General features: G+C 34.1%; 2 protein-coding genes across 6 annotated transcripts; one reads left to right on the top strand and one right to left on the bottom strand.

Annotated features, from left to right (window-relative positions):
• Window positions 1-399: 399 nt before the first annotated feature.
• LOC146920185 (U4/U6 small nuclear ribonucleoprotein PRP4-like protein) lies at window positions 400-4,693 on the top strand. Its single transcript, XM_085713609.1, has 6 exons — window positions 400-462; window positions 833-1,430; window positions 1,522-1,978; window positions 2,078-2,275; window positions 2,382-2,463; window positions 4,323-4,693. Exons 2-6 carry the CDS (start codon window positions 838-840, stop codon window positions 4,412-4,414), a joined length of 1,422 nt encoding a protein of 473 aa, XP_085569735.1. The 5' UTR covers window positions 400-462; window positions 833-837; the 3' UTR covers window positions 4,415-4,693.
• Window positions 4,694-5,575: 882 nt separating this feature from the next.
• Window positions 5,576-11,159, bottom strand: LOC146920184 (protein MID1-COMPLEMENTING ACTIVITY 1-like). 5 transcript variants are annotated; one of them, XM_085713610.1, is made up of 9 exons: window positions 11,018-11,159; window positions 10,543-10,664; window positions 9,804-10,228; window positions 8,213-8,628; window positions 7,945-8,045; window positions 7,210-7,281; window positions 6,804-6,910; window positions 6,136-6,229; window positions 5,576-5,864 (listed from the first exon to the last, which is right to left on the bottom strand). In XM_085713610.1, exons 3-9 carry the CDS (start codon window positions 10,209-10,211, stop codon window positions 5,812-5,814), a joined length of 1,251 nt encoding a protein of 416 aa, XP_085569736.1. In that variant the 5' UTR covers window positions 10,212-10,228; window positions 10,543-10,664; window positions 11,018-11,159; the 3' UTR covers window positions 5,576-5,811. The 5 variants fall into 5 exon arrangements, with proteins under 5 accessions (XP_085569736.1, XP_085569737.1, XP_085569738.1 ...); XM_085713611.1 differs by having other exon boundaries at window positions 9,804-10,240; window positions 10,544-10,664; XM_085713612.1 differs by having other exon boundaries at window positions 10,543-10,616.
• Window positions 11,160-12,093: the final 934 nt, after the last annotated feature.

Raw genomic sequence — 12,093 nt, 5'->3', positions numbered from 1 at the left:
GAAGAAAACAAAAAAAACATAACCACAAAAAAAACAATAATATAATATTCTTATAGGATTATTCCAAAAAAAAAAAATCATTCTTGGAGGTAAATTTGTTAAAAAGTACCAACGTGTAGACAGTCACTTTGTTCAATCTTTTTATTGCGCTAATGCGTATAAATTACGTACAATAGCTTTTGTGAAATTTTGATTAAAATTATAAATAATATTTATTTACACTTATAAATTGTAAGAAATTATATTTATCTTCCCCAAGATAGTAACAAATATAATATATTTATTTTTTGAAGAAAATATAATATATTTATTTAAAAATATATAACAAATATAATATGATTTGAAGGGAAAAGCCCAAAACCGTATAGTATATAGGATAGATAGATACACTCTCGTAGCAACAAACAAACAAGCCGAAGCTCTCATCGAACCTCTCTCTGTTTCTGATTCTCTCAATCGCAGGTTGCTTCCTTTCTTTCTTTTTCTTATGTGTTGTCTCTGTTCCGCTTCCTTTCTCTATTTGTTTCTGCCTATTTTACTTTCTTTCTATTCTTATTATTACATACTCAATGTTTCCGTACTACTTTGCCTTACCTTATTATTTTTTTATGTTTTGTTTCCTTGAATGTTATTGGTATGATTTGCAAGTATGTTCTTATGTTTTGTTTTGCTTAAGACTTATGCCTTTAATTTCAAATTATGAACACTTCATGAGTTTTTAGTGACGTCTTTTATTTGCATGCGTATAACTGGAGTTGGATTCTAATGTTGATTATTTGAAAATACATCAATTTTCTACTTTTGTTTAATTTCTTTCTTTTTTACTGGCTAGGAATCATGGAAGTTAATAAGGGTACCGGAGAGTATGAGATATCAGAAGAGAGTAGACTGGCGAGGGAGCGACAGGAGAAAACGATGCAAGACCTCATGATGAGAAGGCGTGCTGCTGCTCTTGCTGTTCCCACAAATGACATGGCAGTGAGGGTCCGTCTTCGCCATCTTGGTGAGCCAATTACCCTCTTTAGGGAGAGGGAGATGGAGAGACGAGACAGGTTGCGGATGATTATGGCAAAGCTGGATGCTGATGGACAGCTGGAAAAGCTAATGAAAGCTCTTGAGGATGAAGAGGCCGCAACTTCTACTCCAAAAGACGAGGCTGAGGATGATCTGCAGTATCCTTTTCACAATGAAGGCTCAAATTCTCTCCTCAATGCAAGGATTGATATTGCTAAATATTCTTTAGTAAGGGCTGCATTGCGTATCCAACGTGCCCGGAGAAGAAGAGATGATCCGGATGAAGATGTGGATGCAGAGATGGATTGGACATTGAAGCAGGCAGCAAATTTGAATCTCGAATTCAGTGAAATCGGGGATGTTCAGCGACTTACTGGTTGCTCGTTCTCCCGTGATGGGAAAAGGGTTGCTTCCTGGTATGTTCGTTTTGCAAATTGGGCAGCTTAAAGTTTAATTTTCCATCTTACTTGCCTTGTCTAATCTTCTAATGCCCTTTTTCTTTTCTAGTTCTCTAACTGGAGCTACCAAGTTGTGGAGCATGCCTGATGTAAAAAAAGTTTCTACCTTCAAGGGGCACACCGAGCGTGCTACTGATGTTGCATATTCTCCGGTGCACAATAATCATTTAGCAACTGCCTCTGCTGACCGGACAGCCAACTATTGGAATGATCAAGGATCTCTTTTGAGAACATTTAAGGGTCATCGTGAACCTCTTGCACGCATTGCCTTCCATCCATCAGGGAAGTACTTGGGCACTGCTAGCGATGACAAGACATGGAGGTTATGGGACGTTGAAACAGGAGAGGAGTTACTTCTTCAAGAAGGTCATAGTAGAAGTGTATTTGGTTTGGCTTTTCATCATGATGGATCGTTAGCAGCATCTTGTGGAAAAGATGCTCTGGCTCGTGTATGGGACCTTCGAACTGATAGAAGTGTTCTAGCACTAGAAGGTCATGTCAAACCGGTAAGATATTAAAGATCGCCCTCTTCTCATTTATCCATCATTCTATCTGTTTTTCCATAGTATTTTGTCATGCTGACCATTCTTGAATTTCATTTTTAGATTCGTGGCATCAGTTTTTCTCCTAATGGATATCATTTAGCCACTGGTGGTGAAGATAACACTTGTCGCATTTGGGACTTGAGGAAAAAGAAATCCTTGTACACGATTCCCGCTCACTCTAAATTAATATCACAAGTCAAATTTGAACCACATGAGGGTTACTTTTTGGTAACTTCCTCATTTGACATGACAGCCAAGGTATACCTTTCTATTTCTTTCTACCTAGAATAACTATATTCTTGTAAAGAAGTTATTTAGTAGTTTATTACATTTGATTATACTTATATGTATGTATTAACCTCAGGTTTGGTCAGGCCGGGACTTTAAGCATGTGAAGACACTATCAGGGCATGAAGATAGAGTTAGTTCCGTGGATGTTCTTGGAGGTAGGATTTCTACCCTATAAATTATAAAGAAATTATACATTTGTGGCTCTGGTGTAGCTACCCTTTTTCCTTATTTATGTGTTATTCCATTATTATGTGATTGATGTGTCCATTTGACCTCACCTATGATCTGCCTTCACTTGTACATGATGAATTAAAAAAGTTAACTAAAGGATGTTTTGAAATGCTAATGAATATATATTTTTGTGATGAATTGAACAAGCAAATGATGTGTGTCAATGAGTTTTTGTGGAGTACATGAAATGTGTAATTTTCGGGGAAAACTTCCCCTGGAAAATTCATTGAAAAAAAGGAAAAAAACGCAAGCTTTGTTTAACTGCATGTGTTACCTTCATGTCGTAGACTAAGCCTTTGTTTGGTATGAGAGAGATAGAGGAGAGAGAGATAGAGAAGAGAGAAAGAGAAGAGAAGTTGGAGATTTCTCTTGTTTGGCAAGAAGAGAAATTGAGAAGAGAGAAGAATAAATGGTGGGCCCCATACCTTTTTTGTTTCTCTTCAAAAGTGAGAAGAAAGAGGGAAGAAGAGAAAAAAGTCTATTATGCCATTGGTTTTTTAATTAATCATAAATTATAATGTTGTCTTATCAAGGATATTTTTGTCTTTTTAAAAATAATAACATTTCTTTCTCTTCTATTTCTTTCTTCTTTCTCTTATACCAAACAATACATCAAATCTTCTCTATTTCTCATTCTTTTCTCTCTTCACAAACTCTCTCTTACCTATTTCTCTCTTTCCAACTTCTCTTCCGAACCAAACACACCTAAGGGGTAAGGATTCTCTCCATTTTTCAAAAGGAGTGGAAAGCTCCATCAGTGTTAGGTTTTTCCTTTTTTACGATAAAAGTAATTTTTTATAAGAAAGAAAGAAAACATACAAATTGGGGGGACTAGGCCAAAACCCATTTAGGAAATAAACCTTAAGTTAGGAAAACCAGAAAAGTCTCTAGCATGCCAATAGTGAAATAGTGAATGAACTTGGGGGGTTCTTCCCACCATTGAGCATTCAAAATCTATGTCTATGTCTAGCTAAAGAGTCAGCAACATAATTTCCTTCTCTGGGAATATGTATGTATACAAATACAACTCATTCTTTTAGCTAATTCTAATCAGTTCTCCCATGTTGCTTATTGTCCAAGGCACTGTACTTTTATTATTAAAAGCTAAAATCACTGTTTATTAATCACTTTCAATCCACAACTTAGACCAGCCCATGTTACGAGCTCTTTCTATGACAAACATTACTTGCCTTATACTCAGCCAAAAGAGCACTGCAGTTACCAATGTTTTCAGCCATTAGTGTTAGGTGTAAAGACACGCATCTCTTAAGATAGTGACATAGGCTTTTATGCATCCAAAACTATAATAACAGAGATTTCCATTCATGAAAATGATCTCTACTCCAGATTATGCAGTGTAGCCAAAGTGAAAGGAAATCCAGAGCAATGGATTTTCATTTTCTATTACTTTCATTTTTTGTCATGTTGAAAAATGAGGATTTTATTTCCTTTTACATAGCCTTTTCATGTGGCTTATAAGCTTCAACCTAGAACTTGTTTGGAAATATGGAGTGCAAACCTTGAGCCTGTTTTCGAAACATTATCATTACAAAACAAAGAAATAGAACATCTTATGTTTCAAAATCAAGCATATATGTACCATGCGCCTGTTGTTGCGTTTGGGAACTGTTTTCTTTTTATGATCTAGTTTATGTGCTTTGAAGGTCTTCATTTTTTTCTTTCGGTGGAATATATTGCGCCTATTATATTATATATTGCACAAGTTTTTTGTGTCCATGTTATTTTTGGCTTTCTTGTATTGATTTTGGTATGTATTCTGCAGATGGTGGGTATATTGTTACAGTCTCCCATGATCGCACGATAAAGCTGTGGTCCAGCGGTTTTACCAGTGAGCATACTATGGATGTTGACTAAGGCTATTTGAATGATATACGATTAGTGCCAGGAATCAGATTCATCATTTTTGTTAGAAACATAAGCTTAGCAGCCTTAGCTTGATTCTGTAGCTAGCCTGTGGTATCACATATCTACTAATTTGAGTGACATAGGTTGAGAATGTGAATAATTCTTTCTCACTTGATGCAACATGAGTAAATTGTCTTTTATGTGACATGCATCATGTACTTCTGCTTCTTTGTTTTTAATTTTGTTCTTCCTTTTTTATATAAATACATACTCCATTTCACTTGTTAACATTTGTTTGATCTGATCCTGTCAAAAAAAAATTTGTTTGATCTGATCATTACTTAGTGACACCAAACCTCAAAATGACAATCCAATATTAACTTGTCTATAGCTTTGGTTTCGATTTCCACTAAACCACAACCAAAATGAGAAGCAAGCATGCACCCTTTCATAATTTTTGAATTCTATTTTATGAGAATTTGTATCATAAAAATAAGGGTTTTTTTTTATTGAAATAATAAAAAGGATATTAAAATAAATCTATATTAATTCAATTATATTTAAGGAATACCGTTATCAAAGATTAGTTGAAATTAAAAAACAGTAGTTGAAATATGTTTATGTTTCAAAATTTGAATTTTTTCGCCATGGTTTATATCGGGTACTTCAGCGCTTTACAAGTGACTTTGAGGTTACAAGTTACATGTCAATATCTTTTTATGGTCAAGATTACAGGTCAACAACTCTGAATACATTGTGCTGTTATTGGAGACACGAGAACGCAAAAACAAATACACTGCAAGCAATACTTGAAGAGATTCAGATCTCCTATCCTCAAGGTCAAGTGTTAATTATGAAATGTTCTCACAAGGAGATATGGAAGGTAAACAAGAAAAAAAAAATCAGGATATTATTTGCGTCCAAACAACAAAAATGATGTTGGTTTAATCATTTCCTGCATTAGTGAGCAATTAAGTTCATGATTAGAATTATGGTGAACTTTGACAAAATCATTGTGGCATTCTGATTCTAGGAATCTCATTGTCAGTCCAAACATGCACTAACAAATGTCCTATGAAACAAATCCAAACTTGAGTAGTTCAGGAACATCAAGGTAATGTTGCAGTGGCACCCGTCAAAATGCGTCTTAGGAATTAGACAAACAAAATATGCGAATAAACTAACTCAAACTATATTAAACCATGAAAACAAAATATTAATAATGATACACCAATCTAGAAGCTACACAACATAATTACTATACATACATAATTTAAAAGAGGCAAGTTACAGTGAGAACCAAAATACATGATTCTTGCCTTGAAGTTAGAATGCCAGTAGCCTCTACATAATGTCTTTTAGGACCTTGAATCCCTAAACAACTAAATGACATTGTCATTTGTTACTTAAGATTCCATGTACTGGATAGGTGGAGGGCTTGTTTTGGTCTTCTCCGCACCTGCAAAACGGTTAAATATCAAAGTTTTGTATGCCACTTGAGCATTGATAAGAAATAACCATTTAGGGCTTAAAAACCTACAAAAATATTTCATAGTAAAGATGAAAAATATTTCATAGTAAGATGAAGAATACATGGTTCTGGCACTACTGAAATTTTACAGCAAGTGCAACAGGCTAGATACAATTGAACAGCTTGCATGATAAGGCACTTCAAACAGGAGACTTCTCAATATTTCAGTACAGTAAGATGAAGAATAGGCAAGACATACCACTAACCCCACGGATCTCCACTTCTCTCCATTCTTGTACAAGGGCACAACAGCAACACATCAAATGAGAGAGAAAATCATCAACAAATCCCCCCTACCATAGAAAGTAACTACGATTAATATGAAATATTTAAAAAGACTGGCAAATGTAAGCATGCGCATATCCTCAAGTCTTAACAAATACCTTATTTTATCGTAATTTTATTGTGTTGTAGGCCTACCTCTACAAGTAGAGAGACAGTTTCAAGGATTTCACTTGTGACTTCTAATCTAGGTCACATGGCAGCAATCACGGTGTTGTGCCAAGGCTCGACAAATACATTATTATTATAACTTGCATTGAAAATTAGACAAATAGATTCTACTTTGAAATAGTGAGTACAAGAGTTGATAAAATTGCATAAAATAGATTAATTATGCTGAAAAATAGCTAATGACTGCTAGCTAGCTGCTCTCATGTATATGAAAATAGTTGTGGTTGTGAAATAGCTAATGACTGCTAGTGAAATGAATACAATTTACACAGCACCACAAAAAATGGTACCATAAAAAGCTTTATATGTTATCTGCATCTTGAACGAAGAAAACTATATAAAAATCCACAAACACGAGGCAGAAAGAGGTGATAACAAGTCATATTTATGCAGAGGAAAGGAAGGAATCATTACTGTGATGTTTAACATCTTCCGAAGCTTTCTCCTAATGCAACAAGTATAGCAACAACAGGACAAAATTAACGAATAAGCCATCAATTCATTACATGCTTCTGCAGAGGCTGAAAAAACACAACAAAATCATAATCACATTACCTCGATAATGTTTTAGTGTTTGAAATTAACTAGAATGAAAAGCATAACAACCAGTGAGAATATAAGCAACATAGAGAACCCTTGGCATTATCTCATAAGTTATATAAATAATCTGAATTACAGAAAATCATGTCTTCATTATAGGTAAATTTCTTCAAGATATATACCAACTTGATTCACTAATTTCTAGTTTTGTTTGCAAGAAACATTACACAAATGTAGAATTATCACTTTAATGCGAACACATACAAGATAGCTAACTTACAAATGGGCCTGTTTTTTACAACTGTAGCAATCTTTGAAAATGTTCCACAAGGATAGAAGAATGTCTTCATACCTGCAGACCAAATGCTATACCAATTACTAAGAATGAAAAGTATAGAGAGATTGGAGACCTGTCTTTAGTTGATTTTCTTATTTGTATTATGTCCATGTTTTTCTTCTGTTCATAGGCTCCTTATCTTTCTGTTTTACTAAAACAGAAGGGTTTTTTAATGTTCAGTGGGACTACACCTTGACAATTACTCGTGCCTGAGTCAACTTGTAAGGTAAACCATCTAATCTAATTCAATATTCATAAGAAAAAACATGTAATCCTAGTTAAAAAAAATCATCGTATTTCTGATTAAAAAACATTTAATTCCACGCACATCGCACAAGCCATAAAGACATAAGGGCTAATTGAGTGAGTCAAAATTTGGTGAAAGAAGAAGAAAGAAAATAAAATTTACAGTATACTTATCAGTCTAATATTTCAATTGAACAAATCTCAGATACCTGTAACACTTATATATGTCTTGGGTTTTTTAGCATAATTCATGACAGAGTAATTCGGGGCTTTCAATTAGTAGTGCTGACATAATGAACATGCACAAGGAAACACTTTCTATTGAATAAGCTGAAATAGCGAACCATAATGTACAGGTAATAAATCTCTGTGAAAATACTATTCTATTGCAGCTGACCAAACTTTTAAAATATCAAGTAGGAGAGAACATACAAAGAGAAGGTTCGGAACAACAAGCAAGTAGATCAGTGTGCCAATCTTCCTGCTGATATGAACCTCCAGTTGACATCACATCCTTTTGGGAAACAGAATATCTGTCCGAGGCCATGTATATAAGCACCAAACACAGTCGAAATAAGTTAATAACCAAAATAGTAAGGAAGATTAATTTATTAAAAATAACATTTATGAGTTTTGCTTAACTGGTTTATCCTAAGTGAACCTACAACACCTTAAGTTGTGGAAGAGGGAAATGAATTACCTTGATTGCGAAAGAGTATCCACTTTCGTATGGTATTTTTCATCAGATGAAAGACCCTTGTCATCATTGGAATCAGAGTAACTGTATTTCTCTTTCTTATGACTTTTTTCAGGTGAACACTTGTCCGGAAGAGAATACTCTGCTACTTTGGTGACCTCTAATAAACGTTGAATAACTTCACATTGATTCATATCCAAATTTGCTTGTGACCTTTGCAGCTCTAGGTTAAGCTTTTCCTTTTCTTTTTTAATCGCTTCAGGGAAAGTACAGTTGGGGTAAGAACAGGAGAGAGTTTTCTTCAGCACTGCAGTATCCTCCTTGTCAGGATCAGGTTTTAAAATAACTGTGTGCGCCTGTTGGTCCTCATCGTCTAATGTGTATTCCCGCTGATCATGTTCAATAACCTCAAGTCTCTCCTGAATGAGCAGAAAAGCAATTGATTGTCAATCACATTTAGACCAACCAAATTTACACATTCGGATGCTATCATTACAGTGAGTTAGTGACAATATAACACAGGTCTAAGTCCTTACAAATGTAGGGAAATATGCAAAATCCAGAAACAATGTGATTGAAATTTTACAATTCACATGTGTGATTACATCTCTCACAAACATGATTGGATTAATTGCTCAATTGATTACAACTTGGATTACCACTTCTTTATATAGTACTGCTTATTAAAAAGGGTAAAAGTAAAACCAAAACCAACTCTATCTAAAGGACCACAAAGATGCAACTAAAACATATGAACAGTGCTAATCCTGACAAATGAGTTGAATCCTAATATATATTACATGCTTCCTTATCATGACAGAAAATAATACAACAAGAGATCAAGAACACAGTTGTTCATGTATGCAGAAGAAGGGACATGACTCATCTCTACATATGAATGTCTTGAAGTATGAATATTGATACTTTTGAATTTCAAAAAGAATATTCCGTCAAATGCTATTTAAACAAAAGCATACTAACTTAATTTTCAAACAAAAACGTAAACGAATTCTTACGAAGACACTTAAAACTAATCTTTTACCCATTTATGCATAGTAGCTAGGATCAAACTAAACTACTTAACATGTACCAAAAAAACTAAACTACTTAATATAGTTATCTGGCTGCACATATTTAGTGCAAGCTACATAATATCTTAGATCCCAGATTTTCATAAACCAGGAATTTTCATTTCACTGGGCCAATATTTTCGTATGGCAGGTGAAAAATTTAATAGCAGACCCGACCCGGGCAATCTAGTAAATAAGTGGAATATGCTAGATAAACATGTTGTTTCGAACAATATATTTCCAGTCTCTCAAATCTTCCACCCAGAGTTAGGCTTAGGCATCACACCAAGAAAATGAAAATTAATAAGTGGTCGATCAGTAAATTACTATGTTAAGAAAAACCATTTGCCAATTACTCACTCAATATGCTTGCATGGTCGATCAGTAGATTACTCTATTAAAAAAAGTTTAAAGAATCACTCCCCAAATTAGTAGAAAATCACAAAAAAAAAAAAAAAATCAGTTAATTTGAAGTGTTGACACAGAAAACCATTCACACAAGAGATAGCAGATAAAAAACATACCCTGACTCGAGCATTGTCCACAAGAGTGATAAGAGGAACAAGACGTAGGTATCTATCGATTTCATTCTGAGCCTTCCTGAACTGATAAACAATATTCCATCCCATTGCCAACAAATACAGGTAACTTCGATCTTGACAACTATGAACCAACATATAAGACCTTCTGAGTGCATCTTCAAGCTGCTCCAGAGGCTCCCTAGTTTCCGGGTACCTCTTCAGCTCAGAGATCTTGAGCTGCTCCAACAAGTTCCCAATCAACTTCAAATGCATTGCAAATTGTCTGCAATTTTTCTTATGCATCCTTGCAGTACTTGCAGCTTTCACAATCATACCAATCAACTTCACAGCATCTACACCAGTCAATTGCGCTATATTTGCAAAATCCCCCATATGTTCCCACGACGCCATCTTCTCTGAGAATCAACCTAAAATCAAGCCACATCAGCTCAGGACATCAGTTTCCATAATTACATTTATAATTTTTCTTAATTTCAATTTTCATCACACAACAAAAACAAAATAATGTATACCCAAAAAAAAAATGCATCAAAGTTATTTATACTTTTGTAATAAAATCAAACTAAATCACCTTATAGCGTCAAAATTGCATTTATAATCTTTAATTTCATCATAAAACATTTACCATCAACAACAATAACAAAAATAATGTGTCCTAAAAAAAACATGCATCAAAATTATTTATAATTTATACTTCACAATAAAATAAAATTCATTTTACCTTTGATTAAGCAAATAACAATAAGCAAAAAATATCTTAAGAATGGAAGATTTGAAGCTGGATCAAGAATTCATCTGAAAAATATTTTCCAGAAATAGCATTATCCTCCAAGATCTTGAACACTGTAAAACATAGTAAAAGCAAATAGTCAATACATAATTGAACCTAATTACCAAAATAAAATATAAAAAATTAAACCTTAAAAAGGAAAGAACAAGAAAATTGAACACAAAAATCTTGAGACTGAAGAAAGAAACACTACAAACCAGCATGAAAATTGAAATCCATAGCTAAACTAGAGAAATTGAAACATTTTTTGAAAAAAAGAAAATAATTAAAAAGAAGGAGAAGAAAACACAGTAACTGACTAGAGAGCATGATTCAACATTATTACAAAAAGAAATGAAGAATTTATCATCAAGTATAGAAAATGCATATTAATTTAGTTGTTTTGTTAAGTAGTGAAAGTTATTACTTGCAGGAAATTGAAGAAGGGAACGTGAAAAAGCATAGAATTCAGGTGATGACAGACATTGCTTTGCGGGAATGTGCAGTTTATTGTTGTTGTGAATCACCACTCCACTCTTTGTTTTGTTTTTGTTTGTGTTTGTGTTTGTGTTTGTTCACTCTCTCTCTTCCTTCATATCGTTCACAGTTTCGGTTCGGTGCTGTTCTGTACAGTGTCGTGTTTGGCCGCATGTGCTGTGAACTCGTAAGTACGACAGTGCCCTTGGTTTGGTGAGGTTATTACTGAACTGCCATTTCTCTACTTCACGGAGTGTGTACACTGTAACGGCGTGATACGGACAGAGTAGACAGTGGGTTGACCTTTTACAGTTCCAGAAGCTGAGTACAAGTGTTTTTTTAACACTGCGACACCTGGACTGGAATTCCATACTGTACTTAAGTTAAGGGGACTTTACACATAAATTTCTTTCATCATCTTAGTTACTCACTCCTCAAAATTTTGGGTCCGACTTAGAAGTAACTAAAGACCGACCAATGCGTCACCGGATGTACTGTTAGAAATGGATTGAGAAGTTAGCTTTTGTCATACATAGTGAGAAAAGCATAGTTGTTGATTTTAGAACAGACGGTTCAAATTACATATTAATTTAACGAAGGTTAAATGATTTCAATCGTTGATCTAAATCAGACAATCTTGTTATGTTACAACGTCCTGCGGTAACATCAGGAAATTCCAATTCATGTGCGAATGTACTAACTTGTAAAGATGGATCCTTGTTATCTATCTATAAGCAATGTCTTGCTCAAGTTAACTTTGTTTTTTAGTTGATAGTAATTGTGTTTATATTCTACGCCTCGTTTATTTAAAAGTTAAATTTTTATGTTTGAGCTTCAGCAAACTCTCTTGTTCTACTCCCTCCGTCCTTTAATATAAACTGTATTTACAAAAATTACGGGTATTAAGAAAAGTGTTGAAGTAATAAATTTGTTTATTACTACCTCCGTTCCTTTTTAATTGTCTCTTTTTGACATTTTACACAAACCAATACATTCAATAAATGTTACTACTTTTGATACAACAAT

This window comes from Medicago sativa, chromosome 5, assembly GCF_051527215.1.
Source record: "Medicago sativa cultivar Bolivia chromosome 5, Bolivia_mono, whole genome shotgun sequence".
NCBI classification, from domain to species: Eukaryota; Viridiplantae; Streptophyta; class Magnoliopsida; order Fabales; family Fabaceae; genus Medicago; species Medicago sativa.
The sequence above is the reverse complement of the archived record's forward strand: the minus strand, read 5'-3'. Positions and strand labels throughout refer to the sequence as shown.

What these genes read in the sequence shown, in the direction of transcription:
- LOC146920184 (XM_085713610.1), bottom strand. Translation starts at nt 10,211, where the DNA reads ATGGCGTCGTGGGAACATATGGGGGATTTTGCAAATATAGCGCAATTG. An exon ending in GATACTCTTTCGCAATCAAG is followed by an intron (nt 8,046 to 8,212) that starts GTAATTCATTTC and finishes GGCCTCGGACAG; the next exon opens with ATATTCTGTTTCCCAAAAGG. An exon ending in TTGTTCCGAACCTTCTCTTT is followed by an intron (nt 7,282 to 7,944) that starts GTATGTTCTCTC and finishes TTTGGTCTGCAG; the next exon opens with GTATGAAGACATTCTTCTAT.
- LOC146920185 (XM_085713609.1), top strand. Translation starts at nt 838, where the DNA reads ATGGAAGTTAATAAGGGTACCGGAGAGTATGAGATATCAGAAGAGAGT. An exon ending in CATTTGACATGACAGCCAAG is followed by an intron (nt 2,276 to 2,381) that starts GTATACCTTTCT and finishes TATTAACCTCAG; the next exon opens with GTTTGGTCAGGCCGGGACTT. An exon ending in TTCCGTGGATGTTCTTGGAG is followed by an intron (nt 2,464 to 4,322) that starts GTAGGATTTCTA and finishes TGTATTCTGCAG; the next exon opens with ATGGTGGGTATATTGTTACA.